At 48.3% G+C, this 19,692-nt stretch overlaps 1 protein-coding gene across 1 annotated transcript in view; it reads left to right on the top strand.

Moving 5' to 3' along the window:
• The window catches only part of Vat1l (vesicle amine transport 1 like), a 170,399-nt gene that overhangs the window by 58,131 nt on the left and 92,576 nt on the right, over positions 1-19,692 (top strand). The window contains exon 4 of the mRNA XM_004625770.2: positions 15,254-15,396. Coding sequence (XP_004625827.1) covers positions 15,254-15,396 — 143 coding nt within the window. The remainder of the gene's footprint in view (positions 1-15,253; positions 15,397-19,692) is intronic.

The raw sequence follows: 19,692 nt of genomic DNA, 5'->3' as shown, positions 1-19,692 counted from the left end.
TTAAAAAGAATTTTTAAAATCTTTATTTATTTATTTAGTACGGAGACTCACTATGCAGCTCAGACTCATAGCGATCCTCCTGTGTCAACCTCCCCAGTGCTGGAATTAACAGACATGTGCCACCACTCCTGGTTTCAGTGGCCAGCTTGGCACACCCATTGTTCCGGGGCTGGCACAGCATGCGGTACTGGGGATTGAACCAAGGTCCTTGTGCTTGCCAGTAGCAGGCAGGTGCTTAGATGGCCAAGCTATCTCTCCAGCCCTATTCATTCATTCTTGTCAGTGTTTCTTAAACTACTTGTGTGCTCCTGGTAAAGAAGTGACTAAAGGTACATCCTTGACTTCATTGTTGAAATAAAGGAGACAGCATAGGAAGAAGTTTTAAGAGTGAAGTGACTTTTGTTGTACTCATTAAGAAAACCTGATACCTTGGGCAGTTTCTGGTGTGACAACAGGATGAAGGGCTTTGGAAAGCCTGGTGCCCTTCAAAGGGCATAGGACCAAGAGTGGAAAGGTAGAGAAGATGAGGGGGACAGGATTATGCCTCCCAGCAGGACCCCTATCTGGGGACCCCTCTGTTGCCACTGAGTTCCTGTAGGGCTGACCCATCAACTACTCTGATCCAGAAGCAGCCAATGTCACCTACCTGTGATGGGCTTTGACCCACTCTGGGGTCTGGCAGGAGCAGAGCCATGACTAGAGTTTGAGTGGCCTATGCCCTCGTGGGTGTTGGCAGAAGAAACTGCCCATCACCGAAGAAGGTGTAGAAGCCCCAGTCTGGCTGCAGTTCTTGCTGAGAGCTGTCTAAGGAGAAGCCTTGGGCTTGTGCACACTCCAGGTGAGGTACTGTAGACTTCAGAGTTGGGGAGGTGGCCCTGGAGAGGGAGGCACCTGCCTTCCCCTGGGCACTGCTGCATGTTGGTCCCCCTGACCCTGTGTATTGAAGGAGCTGGAAGATGTTGACAGGAAAACAGAAGCACCTACTTGCTAAGCTTTGTGTCCATCTCCTACAAGGCCTATGTGTCTGTCTAACTCTCATGGTAACCTGAGACATCATAAAATTATCCCAACTTGGTAGCCACAGCTAAGAGTTCAGAATGACTGGGTCACAATCCCTCACGTGGTAAGTAGTTGATTTAAGGATAAGAATCTACCTTTCATTAGTGCTATTGTTTCCTGGCTTTAAGTTCTTTAAATTCTTTTCCTTGACTTAATTTTAGAGTGACTGTATGACCCAATTATGTCTGTTGATCAAGGGAAATTAATGATAGCATCCTTACTCACTCTCGAGAAGAGTTGCAATGGAGACAATAAGTTACATGGTGCACCTGGTTGTTCTGTCTACCAGCAGCACAATAAGATATATGGATATATTTTAATATATATAAAGCTATATATATATATATATATATATACACACACACACATATAAGCTGTACTTATATATAACCTATATATACATATAAAAGATATATAGATATATTTTTTAAGTGATGTACTGGGTAGAAAGTGCCATTTGGCTGGAAATGTGAGTCCGGCATCCCACTATGCTAATACAATCATCCAGGAAATCTACCCAGATGCACCATGTGGAGGGCAGCCAGGCTGGAAGTGACGCTGCCCCTGTGATTTAGAGCCCTGTGAAGGGGTCCTTGGCCACCTGGAGGGCTGGGCTGCCCTCAGGCCAGCATTCCAGGTGCGTAGCTGCTGGAGTCACCTGTCAGGCCCAGGCAATCCCGGGACAGGCTTCTCCTGTGGCGGCTGTTCATGGAGAGTAGACTCACGAGTTGGTGCGACCCCCACAGGGTGAGAGTTACCATGTGCAGCTAGGTAGGCTGGACACTGCGCAGAGCCACCTGGCCCAGCGAGGGACGATCACACTCCTACTGACAGCTCTCAGAGCTCTGCCTGCTGGGAGGTGCGGGGCCGTCACTGGGTTTCCCACAGGACAGTGGCAGGATACTGGCTGGTGGTGGCTGTGGTTATAAATGACATGCATCCAGTCCAGCTACCTGTCCTGCCATTGATAATCATAAATCCCAAGAACCCAAGAAAGGCCGTGTCACCTGGAGTTAACAGACTGCAGATCCCAATATAGGGTGGAGCAGTCATTGGAGTGGTGACGAGTGCCCTAAAACTGACTGCACACGTGCTTCCATCCCGACGCGGGGTTACGCACCCCACCCTGTAGCATGTGAGGTGCCTGTGTCCTGCCCTCATGGCGGTCGGCCCCCCTCAAGATTGCAGATGAACTCATCGAGGCTCGGGGACATGAAGCATCTTTCCGAAGCCTCACAGCCTCCCAGTACTGTAGCTAGGTTTTGCGTTCGGGTTTCCAAGAGTCACACCCCTGCCCCTCCCCATGCTGAGGTGCCACAGGGGGTCCCTTGTGTACTGTCCGACCGACCGCTTCTGTTCATGTCAGGGACTCGGCACAGACACTGAGGTGGTGGGAGAAGGCCCAGGACTCCGCGTCTGCTCCAGAGCTCCTTGTGCAGCCATGCTGCTTCAGACTCCTCCCCATTTCCCTATCTCCCAGGGCCCGTGTCTCTGCTTCACTCCCTGCTCCTCTCTTGGGGCTGCTTCTCTTTCTTACTCAAACAAAACCACTACCTGCTGACTCAAGTCCCAGATATAGCAAAGGCTGATATATCAGTCTGGACTGGTCCCAGCTTGGCCAGAGCAGAAAGGATACTGTCTCTCTTGGTTGGCATGGTGATCATCCCAGGAGGCCCAGCCCCCACTCCCCCGGACCCAGTCCACCTTCGGGGAAAATCTTTGGGAAACAGGAGTCACTTCTTCCCCTCTCCTGGTCACAAAGCTGTCTCCTGTGCCCTGAGCTGGCTGTGTCCAGGAAACCCAGCTGTGGGGCATGAAGCTGGGTTCTGGGCACAGGGAGGGTAGCAGAACTGTGCTGGGGGTGGAGGGTGCCACTGCCGAATATCTCCCTGAGCACCTCTTGCAGCTTGTGCAGTGCTTGGAAGTAAATTCCAGCTCACAGATGGGCATGGAATGAGCGGGCTGGGAGAGAGGCAGGCCCAGCTCAGCCCAGCTTGGGGACAGTTGGCAAAAAGCTGCCAGAGGCACAGTACCACACATACACACCACTCCAGTAAGCCCCTGGTGGCTCCTTGCAAAATATATTTCTATGCCTGCACCTGTTGTATCATAATGGGCACTCACGTTCTGCAGCTGGGTCTTCCTGCTACATCTTGCCTTTTCTACAAAGGACATGCACACCCCATTACTGCTCTCTGTCACACTCCAGTGCTGTGAGTCTCCTAATCAACTGCTCTTTGCTCACCAGACTTGAGGCTCTTGTGTTGTCTGCTCTGGTGGTCCTCAGGCACTGAGACCCTGCAGGGGACCAGAGGCTGTGGGATGGAGGTGCTCCTTCCTGAATGAGACCACAGACTGCCTGGAGATAACAAAGCCAGAGGGAAAGGAGGAAAAAGAAAGGAGGACAGAAGAGGGCAGAGGACAAAGAGGAAGAAGGAGGCAGTCGGGCCAGGAGTCCCAGCAGAGTGCAGGATCGGCAGAGATAGGAGTGAATTTGGGGATGAAACAGCAAAGAGAAGCCTTCTGGCAAACTCAGAGAAGGTCCCCAGAAGAATGGGTGTTGGGGTCGCTGGGGAAGAAGCCATCTTATTGAGTGCCTCTCTGGGTTGGCCCAGGTGAGTCACAGCATGTGTTACCCCCTCCCAGCTCTTCACCTCATGGGGTAGCCATTATCACCCCACCCGAAGAGCAGGAGTCTACGCCCAGCTGCTCTTCCCCTGGCCGCCATCTGTGCCTCAGCTCCATCCTGCTCCATCCCTTTGGGGATCAGTGGCAAGCATGAAGAAGCCAGCTTGGTGCAGAGGAGGCTTGGCACAAGTCACACCACTTCTGGTTGCTGGTTCTTAGGCTTCTGAGTCCCCTCTTGAGCCAGCTCCTGTCAGGATGACCCTGAAGAAGAGCTCTTGCCCTCTCTGAGCCTGTCTTGGGATAGGAATGTGGAAATGGGGTCACGGCGTGAAATGTGGGGCCCATGCCATTCATGACAGAGCGACCAGACAGCAAGGGATAGTCCCCTTCCGTGCCTCCTTTTGCTCACAGAGCCCCTGCCATCCTGTAGCCTGACCCCTTGCTGTGTGACTTGGGGCAGTGACTTCGCTGTGCTCACATCTTTCCAGGGAAAATGGGGGTGAACTGGCGCCTATGTCATGGAGGTGGTGGAGAAGGTCGAATGAGCCTTTCTCTGTGAAGCACCTGGGACCTGTGAACAGTCAACTCTGTGCAAGCGAGCGGGAACAAATCAGCCTACACTCTTCACCACGCGCTCCTTAACCCGGGGCCTCTGCAATGAACTCAGAGCAGCTGGGCAGAGAAGGAGGTTTAAACTGTTACATTTACAGTCAGCTGATGGGCTAAATGGGCACAGGGGTGACCAGCTGGGGAGAGCCTTAGAGCAGCAGCTGCAGCTGCAGCCCCGAATATGGGGGACTGGGCGCCTGTAAGTGTCAAGGGCTTCAGACCCTGGAGTGGGGGCTCATCTCCTCTTCTGTGTCTCTGAGTCATGCGAGGCCTGTTAGTCATGCCCTGGTCTGCAGGATCCCACACACCCAACCCACAGCTGAGTTCAGCCTCATTTAGGCGGATAATAAGCCCCAGCCCTGATGCACATTAGAATCAACCAGGAGCTTACAGAGACCCACAAGGGGCCCCACTCCTGCTCAAATGGAAGTACCTGGAGCTCAGATGCCCTGAGCTGTCCTAGGGCCGGCTCCCCTAGTTTCCAACCAGTGTGCTATGAGGAATGGCTTGCAGCTGTGCTTCTTGACCCATCTGCCTCAGAATTGCCTAGGAAGTTTGTTAAAATTTAGACCACAGAGTTCCTGAGAGTGTCGGGAGAGTGTCGGGAGGCACCTGGGAATCAGCATTCCGGACAATCCCAAGAGGAGGGGGTTACTACTCCTGGCATCCCATGTGGAGGCACACAGATGCAGAGAGTGGACAAAACAGAAAACATAAGGCCCCACCTACCAAGTGTTCCCAAAGACTGTGCTGCCTCTCATTTGGATGAAGAGCTGCAAAGCTGTCTGTGTTCACACCTGCAGCAGTCGCCTGTCCCTGTTTTCGTCGCTGTTCCCCAGCCTCAGCCATTCAGCCCACCGGCTTCTTGCCTTTGAAATGCTCAGCACCCATGAGTTACAAAGAGGGCCACGTGTGGGTCAGCAGCTTTGCAGGAACAATAGAAAGGAGAAGCAAAGCTCACTGGTGCTGCAGTGTAGCCAGTGAGAGCCTAGAATAGCCCTTGCTGCCTTTGGGGATGGGATCCAGGGATAGCGCTTGTGGGGGAATTGGAACTTCTTCTTCTTCCAGCAACTGAGGAAAACTGAATTGTTGAGGATACAAATGAGAAATACAAATAGCAAATGAACATATGAAGCATGTTCAATATCATTGGTCACTCAAGAAATGCAGATTAAAGCAACACTGAGATTCTATGTCATCCCAGAACGAATGGCTATCATCCAGAAGGCAACCGATAACCAATGCTAGCTGGGTGTTGTGAGGAGAAAGGAACGCTGCTCCAAGGTTGGTGGGAGTGTAGATTGGTGCAACCATTAAGGAAATCAATGTGGAAGTTCCTTAAGATACTAGGATTAGAGGTCCCATTTGACTCAGCTATTCCCCTTCTGGGTATTTTCCCATAAGAAATGAAAACCTCATACCACAGCGATACATATGCACCCCCTTGTAGCAGCACAATTTGTCATAGGTAACTCTTGGAAACAACCTAAATGTCCATCACCCAAAGAATGGGTTAAAAAAGATGTATTTTTATGTAATGAAGGACTACTCAGCTATAAAGAAAGATAAACTAAAGGCTTTTTTAAAATAGGTAAATGGATGCAACTAGAGACCGTACTCCTGAGTGAAATAAATCAGAATCACCTTGTAAACATCATATTGTCGCCATAGTGTAAGAAACTGAAAGAGTAAATAATATCCAAAAGGTATAATGGATATTGTGAAAGAGAAACTGCTCAAAATGAAAGAGCAACTGGGAGGAGAAAAAGAGAAAAGCAAGGGGGAAAATGAGATGTGTATACACACAAGATAGCCAAGATCACTGAAGTACTAATTTTTATTAGTCTATTGAAAGGAACAGTTAGTGTTTATATTGTTTGATCAATTTTTCAGGCCTGTACCTGGTCCTCTGAGAAACTACTTTGAAGATAACAATAGGCCATATAAAACCATTGTTAATTTACAAGTGACAGCACTGATCAGCGAAAAATATTTCTGGCTCTCTGTGAGAATCCCAATGTAGGAGTTTGGATTGTCATAAAAAAAAAAAAAAAAAAAAAAAACCACCAAGCTAGTGAAGTGTCCCAGGTGCTAAATTCTGTGACAACATGTAGTACTCTTTCCAAGTCTCAGTTTCCCCTCAGCAGGATAAAACGTTAAACCTCCAGATCTCTGGAAGCAGAGTGTTTCCCACCCATTTGCTCCTGGTGTCCACTGTACCTTCACAAGCTTTTTCTGATGATTCCTTTCCATTCTTTGACCTCATTGGTGCTCTGTGGATTCCATGAGCTGTTTACAAAGGGAAACAACATTTGAAAGGTAAACAAAACTCTATATTCAAATTGCACTTGGGATCAGTTGAGTTACCAATAGAAAATTGTGTTTTTTCATTAAACCTAGGGTACTGAGTCCACTCCCATGCTCTCTGGGTGGCTTCTTTCAAGTAGTCCTCCTGTGAGTCCTTTTAAGAACCAGTGTGGCCTGGAAATCTTGGAACTGGGGAGACCATAGAGATGATCGTGTCCAGGCTCCCATTTTACACATAGTAAAATTGAGCCCACAGGAAGACTAACTTACCCAAGTCATACAACATAACTAAGAAGAAATAGCTTGGCCTTGGGATCTTCTCTAGACTTTCACACACAAATACCATTTGAATACACACCTCTTGCTTTCTCCATGTGTGCAAACATAGGGTACCAAAGGGGTCTTAGCCCAGCAGCTTGGTGGTTGGAATTGGTCCCCTTATGCTCATAGTTCAGCTTGTGCTTCTGGGCTTCTAATAATACATTTGTCACCTCTATTCAAATCCAAGCACCAAGATCACAGCTTCCCTGCAGAACTTGTTCACTTTTCTATTTCTGCCGCCTGTCCCAATGTCTGATCCATTAGATGCACTCATAAAGTGGCCCTGTGATGAAGAAATCAATGGCAAAATGAAGAAAGAGACTGAGATTCGAAGAATAAGAACGAATAAGTTAGGGGAAAGAGGAAAGAAGATTCCAGGTAGTGGTAACTGCAGCGTAATGGTCTGACGGTGAGGGACAGGGTGGTGTCTAAGGAGATGGATTCCCCCGCCCCTCACGGTCAAAGCTAGAGTTCTACTATGATGAGAAATGAGGCTAGGGAGGTGGATGGTCTCTACATGAGAGACCCTTTTCAGCCATCCATTCTCTGTCTCTTGTGGAGCTGAGTCTCTGCAGCTGAATCCTTCCAAACTGACAGGATCATCTGTTTTAAATTCTCATTTAGTGGTGACCAGCATTTCAGGCAGGCTCCATCCTGGTTCCAAAATGCTTGTAGCTAAAAGCTGCCACTTCTTCAATACTTAATGTGGACCCAGCAGTATCCTAAGCCCTTTATAGAAGCACAGTTGCATCTCTAATCATCTGTCTGTTGCACCTTGCTTCTCTGGAATAGAATCTTGCTTTGAACTCCCAGGCTGCTGTTAGCAGTTCTGCCTCAGGGACCCAATAATCCCCGTCACAACTCCAGTCCCTGCATTTCCTGCGGTCTGAGCTCCCCTTGAGGAGCCCCAGAATCCCTGAAATCAGAGCTGCACTGGCTGAAGTCCAGTGGGAAATCTTATCACCAGATAAGCCTGATGTGGCGCTCTCTAAAGAGGGGGTGGTGAAGCCTTCCCGACTGACGCCAGGAGCATGGTTTCCTCTAAGACACTGGGCACCGCGTCAGTAACTTGAGTGCTCAGTGCGATGGATACCAAGACTGATGGCAGAGTGGCCTGGAGTCGGGGACCCTGGTTTTATCATTCGCAGGCCATTCGGTTTTGGGAAAGTTCCTTCCTATCTCTGAATCCTCATTTTTAGGTATAAATGAGAAAGCTCACTCTACAAGTGGCTTGAGGATTCTGCGAGGCTCTGCTCAGGATGGGATGGAGGGAGCCACACGTGCTGTTGTTGCTGCTGTGTTGTTAGCCCCCAAGCACTGATGGCGCCCAAGTCCTGTGTGCAGCGGAGGGAAGGAAAGTCAGTGAGAACAACTGGGTGCAAAGCTCCATCCTCCGCGGCTGTGGGGAGAACAGATTGTCTTGTTCATTTTATGTCCTGAGTCTCCAAGTGAACTGCAGAATCCTCTTTACTGGAAGTTCCTTCTGTCTTTTGCAAATGTTTGTTGAGAGTGTGCCATTTGCTGGGTATGCAGGAGAAGCGAGAAGAGGTGGCTGCCGAGCCTGCTGCACACTGGGGAGCTGGGGAAGGCAGAGTGGCGCTCCCCTGGAAGCAGGCGGGAAGCGCGTCAACTGCTGCTGCTAAGCATCATTTACTCTCAGGAAAGCATCCAGGACCTCATACACATTCCTCATTGCCTGCAGGAGTCGATGAAGGACCAGAAGCTACAAATGGCTGTGCACTGAAAATGTGGTTTCCAACACCACGTATAACCAGCATCGCATCCTGGCATTAAACATGTATGCACAATTAGCAGTATGTGCAACTAAGAATACATAGCTATTCAGCATACAGAATGCATTTGATCAGTAATATGTAATTAGGATTACACCAGTTATAGGATAGGATTATGCCCCTACCTATATCACTATAGATATATAATGTCTGATAATTTTATGACTGTGCACTATATATTATAATCATATTATTTTAATGATTATTCTAATGTAAGAGTATCTAATACAATTATATAAGTACTATTATATTATATTACATATATTATTATATTATACTATAACATGTTATATAATATAATTATATACATTATATTACATATTATATAATTATATTAGATACACATTATAGTTATATAATTATATAAGATTGTGTTATATAATTATATATTATAGAATTATTCTAATATGATTTATCAAATACAGTTATATTATATAATATTTTATAATTATAACTGCAAAGCTAATAAAATGTTATATATTTGGTATATGTATATAATATTATGATGATTAATATACATACTGTATTTAATATAATACATACGTGCATATGTACTATGCTGTATACTATATAGCACATGCTATATGTAATGTATATATCATATGCTATATATAGTACATAGGGCCGGGGAGATGGCTCAGTGGAATAAGCACTTCCCTGGCAAGTGCAAGGGCCTGAGTTCAATCCCCAGTTCTACAAAAAAAAAAAAAATTATAGTACATATATCCGGCATATATGAATAGACACATATATGTGTACATGTAATGCTAGTCATACATATATTCATATACCAATATACAATGCTAATTATAGGTTAGTTTAATTATATAAAATCATAATACGCGTGATACACATTGTATATCATTTATCATCTATACTGCTCATCCGGTTTGTGTGTGATGTAATTTAAATAGTGACGCTCGTATGCTCCGGTCGACAGACCACATGCAGGACAGCAACTCTGTAAGATGAGGGTGCAGCTGAGCGCTTCCCGGGGCCACGTGGCGTCACAGCCACTGATCTGTCGCAGCACCGAGCATTGCTGGCGGATCTCTGGAGGTGCTGTTATAAACACACTGTGCAGCAGGCATAGAAAATGAGGGCGCGTACAGTAGTGCATAGTGCTTACTGTGTGACCACCATAATGGCCAAGTTACTCTTTTCCGTGTTTACTGCATTATGTTTATGGACAAAGCATTCCTGGAAAGTGGGGTGTAGTTTGCCCCGACAGCAGCCGCGCTCAGCATGCGTTCCCTGCGTCACCTGATGGCGTCGAGAGTCCTGTTGGGGGAGGGGCTGACGTGGTCCAGGTTTGCATAGGTGCACGCTGCCGTGCCCACGCGATAAGGCCACATGGTGATGAACTCACCTCATGACACGTTTCTCAGGACGCATCCCTCTCATTATTTGTGCGTCACTGGCTCTGAGTAACTGAGGTTACTTAGAGCATCTCTTTCTTTTTTACCTTATGTACCTATTTACAGTGGAAACAGGGAAGTTCCACTTCAGTCAGAGATGGCATATGTTAATTAAATCTACACTTTAAAGGAGAAAGAGGAACTCTCCCACATGGCTGACAGGATCCAGCAATCCCCCTGCTGGGTGTCTACCCAAAGGAGTTTCGATCAGTGGGTTGAAGAGGAACATGCAACTGCGTGCTCACTGCAGCCTTATGCACCATAGCTAAGATACAGAGCAAGCCTGAGTGTCCATCAGTGGGTGAAGTGATCAGGAAAATGTGGTCTATATGCAAGCTGGTACATCAGTTAGCCCAGAACTAATGACATTCTGTCATTTGCAGCAACATAAGTGGAACTGGCAGACATTATGTTGAATGACATACGTGGGCGCAGGATGCAAGAACCACCTGATTTCATTTATGTGGAGGCTAGAAAGTTAGTCTCAAAGAAGTAGAGAATAGAACCATGGCTACCAGCAGCTGGATTGCAGCGTGGGGGTGGGCTGAAGAGAGGGCGATTAGCTGATACAGGGTGCTGTTGGTAGGAGAAGCAACCCCTACTATTCTACTGCTCGGTATGGTAACTATAGTTGACAGCAATTAAGAAAACATTTCAGAAAATATTGCTGGTAGAGAGGATTTGGGAGGTTCCCCATGCAAAATGATCTATGTATGACTGTAGGCATGGTAGTTACCCTGATCCGATCATTAGGCATTGTGTGCCTGCGTTCAAATACAAACAATACTTTGTGTCAGTTAAAATAGAGGTAAATTTTTTAAGCCTGTGCTTTACTCCATCTCTGCAACACTAAAAGACCTGCCATGGTGGGAGGAGAGGGCAGCCCTAAGACACGACATCCTCCAGTTTCTCATGCATCCATTCCACAAGCTTCAGCACACACCTGCTGCATGCCCAGCTCTGTGTGGGCCCTGAAATGGGGCAGAGCGGTTAAGAGACAGTCCCTGTGGCTTGCCAGGGGGCTGCAGGGAAACGCAGGAGGCTGCAGTGGTTACCGTCCTGAAGGAAGCACCCACAGGGATGTGGTGGCATGAAAGAAGGCAGCTGGGACATTGGACAAGATTCCTGGAAGATAAAGAACCTGGTGGAGCAGCTGCGTTGGAAGAAGCAGGAGGGGAGAAGGGAGGCCAGGCCAGGGAAGGTATGCAGACAGCAGCATAGACCGAGGCTGCACCAGCACCGCAGATGAGGAGCTGCTGGAAGCACACAGACCTGCTGCCACTGCTGCCCTGGGCTGTCTGATGCATCGTGCCACACGGTTCCAGCCCACTCCTGGACTGTGTGCACTCGCACACTAATACATACTGAGGATGGGTCAGTAGAGGTTCCAACACCTAGTGCAGTGGCAAGAAGTCAAGCAGACCATGCTCTGATTCTACAGCCTTGGTCCAGGACCCTCCTGTCAAACTTCAGCCTCCTACTCAGGAAAACAAGGTCAAGGGCTTACACAGAGAGAGCCAACAGAGGAGAGCTTTTTAAAAAAATGTATTTGGTTGTTACAGGGTCTCACTAAGCAGCTCAGACTCATGGTGATCCTCCTGCTTTCAGCTTCCCCAGTGCTGGGATTACAGGCATGCACCACTATGCCTGGGCACTGGCCAGCTCAGCCTGTCCTGGGGGCGGGGCTGGCATGGCATGTGGGGGTGGGGGTGGGGGGCTCAAGCCACAGTCCCAGCACTTCCCTAAGTTTGCCTAAGCAGGTGCTTTAGTCCACTGAGCTATCTCGCTGGCCCCAAGGAGGGCTCCTTGGCACCAGGCCCATGACAAATGTTCAGCAGTGGCTCAAGTTCCATGGTCTTGTAGAGAGAAAATACTGGGAGATGCGGAGAAGAATGTTAACAAGACACGCAGGGTCAGGTCACAGGGCCATTCTTATGGATAGAATAAAAGGTGTGCACTTTTCTCAGAAGCATGACAGGTGTTGGCCTTTTGATGTCTTAAGCAAATAACAAAATGATTACTGTTGTGTTTGGGAGGTGCTTCTCTGACCCCAGGAGGACACCCTTGGAAGAGTGGTGTCATAATCTAAGGAAGGGAATGTGGCCACCCAGCCCAAGAAGGGACAGTCACAAGAGATGTTGAGGAATAAAGAAGGTGTTGGTGCCTGGCTGGTGTTGGGGTAAGTGAGAAGGAGGATCAAGGTGACGGGTGATGCCCAGAGTCCTGGCTTTGGTGGTTGAATAATTCATTCCAGTTCACAGAAGAAGGGAATGCATACGAGAAATATGAGGGTTGAATTGTGTCCCCACACACACACCAAATTCCTAGCTAACTCTCAGAATGGGACTCTGTGTGTTTGTCAGGGTTCCATTTCTGTCATAAATTCCTGAGATAAATCAACCTATGAAGAGGAAGAATGTCTTTCTCTTTGCCTTTCAGGTTTAGATGTTCCCAGTCCATGATCGATTGGCTCCATTGCTTCGGGACCTTAGTTGAAAGAGTATATCAAGACCAGATGCACACGGTAGAGTGCATCTACTATGGTGACCAGGAAGCAGAGAGAGAGGGGAGGGGGCTAGCATTCCATTAGACCTTCAAAAGCTCCCCAGTAACCTAAACTCTCCCACCTCTTAGAGGTCTCACAACCTCCCAATAGCACCGCTCCATGGAACAAATCTTCAACACATGGTCTTTGGAGAACATTTATGATCCAAGCAATAGCAGAATCTTTTCAGAGGTCTATGGAGTAGATCTTACTCCTCTGTGACCTCATGAGAAGGGTGAAATTTGGACATGAGAAATTGTCATGAGAGAAGATGATGTAAAGAGATGGCAAGTAAGGCTACCTGAAAGCTGAGTAGAAAGGCCCGGAACTGATTCTTCCCCTGCTGCCTTCAGAAGGAGCCAACTGTGGTAGAGGCTTGACCTTGGATGTGAAGCCCCAGCTTGTCACAGATGTGAGGTGCCAGGGCTGGTCATTGCATTTCCTGACAACAGCCCTAGCAAGCTGATTCCACTAATCAACTCTTTGGGGAATGCTTGTGAGTTATGCTTTAGGGCAGTTGAGTTTGCTGTGTGGTTTGGGCCAGGTGGAGACGAGTGTCCAAAAGGTAGCTATAAATGCAAGCCCAGGACTCAGTGAGCAGCAGGCAGAGTGACAGGTGTGCCAGCGGTTTCTGAGCCCCTGCACTTGAGAATAGTCAAATAAATAAAGGTCACATTGCGTAAGGACAGAGGGCAATACTGAGAGGCTATTGAGATTATTCTAACTTTCTAGTCCAGATCTAACACAGTTAGCTCAGTCCTGTCACAGAGCTCTGACCATGGCTTAGATAAAGCCAGTGAATTTTAGTGACCTGTTGCTTTGGCTGGGGATATTTGCATTCACTAGGCAAGACAGAACTATCTTTGTTCTGTAAAAATCTGGGATAAATAGTTAAATATCAAAACTATTCTTAGCACAGAGACTGGGAGCCCATGACTCTAGTCTTAGGGTCCCACCCATGCTCTGAAATGTTGACCTCCAAGTGAATGCGCCAGCGACATGTCTATTTTAGGTAACAACGGAAATGTCTGTTTAGCTTAAAATGTTAAAATCGGCAGACAGCATGAATTAATCAGATATGGCCATCAGGGATGTCAGGAGGCCTTGCTTTGAATGCCAATGTGCCTCTGAAAGATGTGACCTTTTCCTTTCTGGGTGCCCTTTCCCTCATCTATAAGACAATGATGGGGAGCAGGCACCTGCACAATTGTCCAACTCTGACATTCTAGGAGTCTCCTCATGTTGCCTTTAATTGCGACTGGTGATAACATTTCAAAAAATTGACCTGCCATCCTGAATTATCCACCAACCTGAAGACGTGAAATTGGGATGAGGAGCAGAAGTACATACCGCAGATGATGCTGGGAGAATCGCTTCCCTCCTCCAGATGGCAGATGAGATGCTGGAAAGAGACAGTGGTTTTGGAATGCATCTTAATTGCTGGCGAATTGGCTTTTGCTAGAAGGTTGCTGGGTGAATGTGGTTGCAATACTTTGTCTGGTGATTTAGATTTCAACCGTATTGAAAAAGGATTAGAAAACCATTCACTCCTAACTGCATTTGTAATTTCTCCCTGGACCATTTAGTATTTAAAATTCAACTTGCCCTTTTTTTGATATGCCTGGACCTCTCAGCCCCAGATATAATAGTCCCCAAAATGGTCGAAGAAAATTAAGATTTATTAAGTATCACATTTTGTGCTGGGTCCTTGCCCTGCATGATAGCATACCTCATTTAGCATCTTCCTGAAGCAGCTGCTGCTGCAGCCATGCAAGGTTCCCCCTGAACTCTGCATCTTGGGAGTTGCTCCCTGGGGGCTTCTGTGAGGCCAGGAGTTCACACCTGGCCTGCAAAGGTGAGGCATGGGTACACACGAGCCGCTGCACAGCAGTCTCCAGCCAGTGTGCTGTGGTGTGTGTGGGATGAATACCCCGCTCCCCCATCCTTGGCTGGGATGGCCCTTGGGCCTATTCTGTACTTGCTCACAGTCTTCCAAGGGATGAAACTGCAGTGGTCCATGGTGGATCTGGGCTTGAAAACTCCTTTTTCACGGTCTTAGTACCATGTTATTTTCTGAGATCATCGTCCAGTTGAGCGCTTACACTCAAATGTCGGTCTCAGAGTCTGCTTGTGGGAGATCCAAGCTCTGATGTTTCCCAGGGGAGCTGGGAATTGCCAATTTATAGCTCTGTGTATGGAACTGAGAGCGGAGTCTTCATGCCGGGGCTTGTCTGACCCTCACTGGCTCTCCTTTACACCAGTGATTCTCAAACAGGGCAGGCTTAGTCCTCCTGACAACAATTTTGGTTGTCACAACTAGGAAAGATAAGGTGCTACCTGCGTCTACAGGCAGAGGCCAGGGAGGATGCCCCACAACCTACAATGCACAGTTTAGCTGCTGGTACAAAGACTAATCTAACCTAAAAATGTCAGTAGCACCAAAGTTCAGAAAGCCTGCTCTGCACCACGTGGGATGGTTGCTAGGCAACTAGCACCACCTGTTATGTCATGGCATATGTCATTTAACACAGTAGCCCTCGGGTGTGACTGGCCTGTTTATATGTCATTTCTAGGGTCAGGCTGTGGCTCAGCTGTGTTCCACCATCCCCAATGTGACTGTTTTTGGGACAGCTTCTACTTTCAAGCATGAAGCAATCAAAGACTCCGTGACCCACCTCTTCGACAGAAATGCAGACTATGTGCAGGAGGTGAAAAGGTAAGGGGTCTGCTCCACAGAGCACCAGATTGGCCCTTGCTTGCCTCTCAAAGAATAATGATGTTCATTTAAAAGATGGCTAATGAGGTAATAATTGTGAACCTATACTGGGGGCTTAGTAGTATATAGCTCTGGGCCCAAAGCTTCACACATTATCTAATCCTTCAGCAACCCTATTTTTATCTCAAGGAACAAAGCCATTAAGTAACGCACAGAACGAATGTGTCAAAAGTTATTCAGGCTGTTACTGTGCTGTCGTCATACATAGAAGTTTAATTCTCATTCATGCACATAGCAACCATGGTGGATGTTGGGTGGATGATCTTCTGTAAAGAGATTCACCAACCCTGGGCCAGCCGGATAGCTCAGAGGATTAAAGTGCCTGCTTAGGCAGATGCAGGGTCTGGGGGTTAGATCCCCAGCCTGTTGTACCGGCCCCACCCCTGGGGCATGCTGAGACAGTGATTGAGAGTGGGCGTGGTGGCTTGCACCTGTAATACCAGCTCTTGGGAGGCTGAAAAACAGGAAGGATCACTACAAGTTTGAGCTGCACAGTGAGGCCCTGTAGATCCTTTACTAAATACATTTTTTTTAAAAAAAAGGAACAAAGAAAAGAAATTCACCATCCCAGACTGCTTTCACCCAATGGTTCCGCCATGGTCTTGGGTCTTTTGATCCTTTGCTTCTGGGTGGCTGATGGGAAAAGATATTGAAGGGCCACGAGTGGGAGGTATTCATAGGTCAGACCTGTTCAAATTGGGTTGCTGGTGCTTGGCTCCTTGGCCATATCTTAATGGATGCAAATAGGAAATATCCAGGCCTGGCACAAGTAGAAAGAGGCGGGGCCTGGATGGAAGCCAGGCATCTGGACCTGGAAGCCGGTGCTTTCATTGCACAGAGTGCTTCTTTGCAGAAGGAAGTTTATGCCAAGGAGGAAGGAGGCCATGGGGGAGGGGCTGCTCTTGGAGCCCCATGCACACGGTCAGGAACTGGGGGGCCTCAGAGACTGGGAGAAACGCAGAAAAGCTTCTTGGGATGCATCGTGAGGGGAGTGTGGTTATCTGATGTAATCATGCATATTCTCAGCGGACTGCTGGGCAGAAGAGGGAAGGAGGTGTACGAGACAGTGCTGGGCAAGGCGACAGGTGTCACACATGTATAAAAGCCGTGTACCACTTAGCAAATGTGGACTCCAAGTGGTGGGTGAGCGAAAGCTCCTGAAGCACGCGTGTGGTGACAGGAGCTGATCTGGGCTTTGAAGGATCACTGGAGGAGGGTGCAGAGATGGCAGCAGGGCCAGCAGTCTGCCGAAGTCGTAATCTGCTGCAGCAGTGTTGACCATCACCTGATCCACCTGGCGTTCCGGACCTACTGGTCATGGCCAGGTGTGTGTGAAAACGCAGGGAATCGGGTGGGAAGCGCAGCTGCCACCACGACTCCGGATGATTTATGTGTCGCGCTCCGGCTGCTACTCAGCATCCCAGCTCATTCCCGGGCCCTGCTGTGCTCATAGCTCCAGAGAGGACCTGGCGTTGGCAAAGGAGCCATCGTCTCTGCGTTTCTATTTTTCAGCTCTCCCTTGTAAGCAGCAAATATACTCGGTTTCCCAGGCAGCATCCTGGTAAAGAAAAGGTGCTCTCTGCATCATAGATGAAGATGGAAAAATGAAAGACCGGGGAGTGCACGAGCTGGTGGTTTAGGGGAGATCAGTTTAGATTGGATTTGGTGAAACTTGGGAAGATTTTTGGGAAATCCACCATGGACTGAATTTTCAGGTTTGCTTTTAACATTTTAAATGGAGAGGTTGGATAGAATGGAAGATGGTTCCGCTGTTTCCAGCAGCCCAAGAGACGAAATGAGAGCTGTGAAACTAGACTTAGAAGCTGGCCTTGTTTCTGAGCTGTCCGGAGATCGCTGGGGAGCGTTAAGGATGGCTCTTTATCGGGGACCGTGGCTCCCAAGGAGCTTCAACTGGAGCCTCTACAGCTGTCACTTGCAGAGCGACCTCAAGCTACCACTGTTACCTCCCACAGACTTTTCTCTCATTCCAGAAATGACTCCCTCAAGAGTCACTATCCTCATGAAGCTTGAGTCTAGTTAGGGAGGAAGGGACAAAAAGTAAAACTGTGAAGGGAAGTCATTGCATTGCAAGTTGGCTGTGCACTCTGGTGGAGCACGCACCATGCTAGTGACCAGCTGCAGGAGGGGCGGTCAGACATGGCAGCAAGCAAAGAGGGCTCGAGCCTGGGGTGGAGGGCGAGACGTTGGCCAGGGAGGGGCACTGCGGAGCAGGGCCAGAGCCTGTGCTTGGGAATCTGAGAGGAGCCAGGGCTCACAGAAGCTGAAGGTTGCAGGGTTGGTGTCACCAAGATCCAAAGCAGAAGGCAGCAGCGCCTGCGACCCAGCTCCCTGCCACCTCCTGTCGTGTGTTGAGACCACGGCCACCTCCTGAGTGCTCACTGCGGTTGTAAGGGGAGAGCCTGGGATTAGACTAAAAATGAGCAGGAAGCTGTGAATATGGTGACTCTCCAGTCCTCCTGCTGGCAGGAAAGGGCTCTGAGTCAGGTCAACTTTGCAGCTACCTAGCTGCATGCTTCAGAGCCCTGTGCTGCTCCTGAGCCTGGTCACCGCCAAGCAGTCAGCAGATACCGCTTTGGGTTTAATAATGGAAATTCAGAGCCAGCCGCGGTCACCAGCTGAAGGAAAACAGTGCTGTGTGTAGATTAGGCTACACCCATGTGCTTAAGGATTATGCAGCCACTAAAACACAAGGATAATGATGAAGACTGTGCCAATAAATGAAGAAGTGTCCACAGTAGCAGACTGGGGAAAGAAGGCAGAAGGCCAGGGTCCATCTGCTCCGGGAGCACAGCTCTGTACAGGTTCCCAGTGTATGTGGGAACTATCCAGGCACTCACAAGCAGAGCAGTGGGAGTGCTGGGCAGACGGGAGCGTTCCTCGTCAGTGTTAGACCGCAGGTATGCTTACACGATTATGTGTAAGATGAACTAGGAAAAATAATAGCACAAAAGTCCTCAAGATGAAACAACTTTTATAAGCAAGTTAGTAAGCCTCTTCTGAGTGTGTTGTCACCCTCGAGTCAGGAATAGCAAAGGTGGGCGAGGGGAAATATTTGTGATACAAATTTGACCTGTGTGTGTGTGTTATTTTCTCTGTGTTTGGGAAGAGAGAAAGAAATACAAGTAAAACCAAGCAAGAGTGAGAAAGCTTGAGTTGTGGGCTCCTGACCGTAAAGGCTTCTGAAATAAAGAGAGAAGGGTCAGACAGAATGTCCAGACAGGTGGCCCCAAGGGGGCTTGAAAGGGAAGAAGGTTGTCACTGGGGGGGAAGGGAGAGAATTCCAGGCAAGGGGAGTTTGGGGGGGGGGGTAAGGAAAAGCCTGCTGTGCCCATCTCTTCCCACGCTGCTGAGACTTTGGTGAGGCACCTTATGTGGACCTCACACAACGCTGCAAAGTCAGAACTCCCCATTTTACAGATGAGGAAACTGACACCAAGGACCAGATTTGGCCTCACAGGTGTGGGGCTCTGTGAAGAGTTCAGTTAGACTTTTCTCGGTTTATAAAAGAATCCAAGAAGGCATTTAGGGAGGGAAGGTGCGTTTGTGACCTTGTGGTTGATGGGTTCACAGTTGTGAACTTAGGTCACAGATGTGGAGCGCCACACTTTAGAATGTATAGTTCATTATCCATCAGTTACTTGTATATCTCACAGAGCTAAAAATGCCTTTTAAACACTTATGCTTCATATGGTGGGAAATGGCCCACAACATTACCTCAGCCTTTATTTTCATTCATTGATTCATTCATTCATTCAGATATTGTCGATGCCTTCACATGAGCTACCCAGACACAAAAGCGAGCAAGACACACATGTCCCCATGTGCTGAAGTGTCCAAACTAGTAAAAACAGATATGAAATAAGCAATTGCAAGATGGGGAGCTCGACTCCTCAAAGAGGAGCACCAGTGTGTGGAGAATCCAACAAAGCACGTGCATGGAACCCCCAGGACAAAGAGCAGCTCCTTCTGGGCCCTTTTGGATGCCATGAATAGATGGACCTTGTGCTTGGTTTTACAGGAGGAAGCCAAGGCACAGCCTGGTCAAGTCAGGCCTGCGTGTGGTGGGACTGGACCCCACTGGTGCTGGTCCAGAGCTGTGCTCTTCCTACCATACACTCTCCCAAAGGCAATGGGGGGTGGCCCGCCCCAGAGCCAGTAAGGAAACCAAGCTGCCTGCATGAGAGCCCAGAGGAGTGTGACAGGCTGTATGGTACC

The sequence above is a fragment of the Octodon degus genome, unplaced genomic scaffold (assembly GCF_000260255.1).
Source record: "Octodon degus isolate 3935 unplaced genomic scaffold, OctDeg1.0 scaffold00011, whole genome shotgun sequence".
NCBI classification, from domain to species: Eukaryota; Metazoa; Chordata; class Mammalia; order Rodentia; family Octodontidae; genus Octodon; species Octodon degus.
Note: the sequence above shows the minus strand (reverse complement) of the source record. Positions and strands in the feature narration are given on the sequence as shown.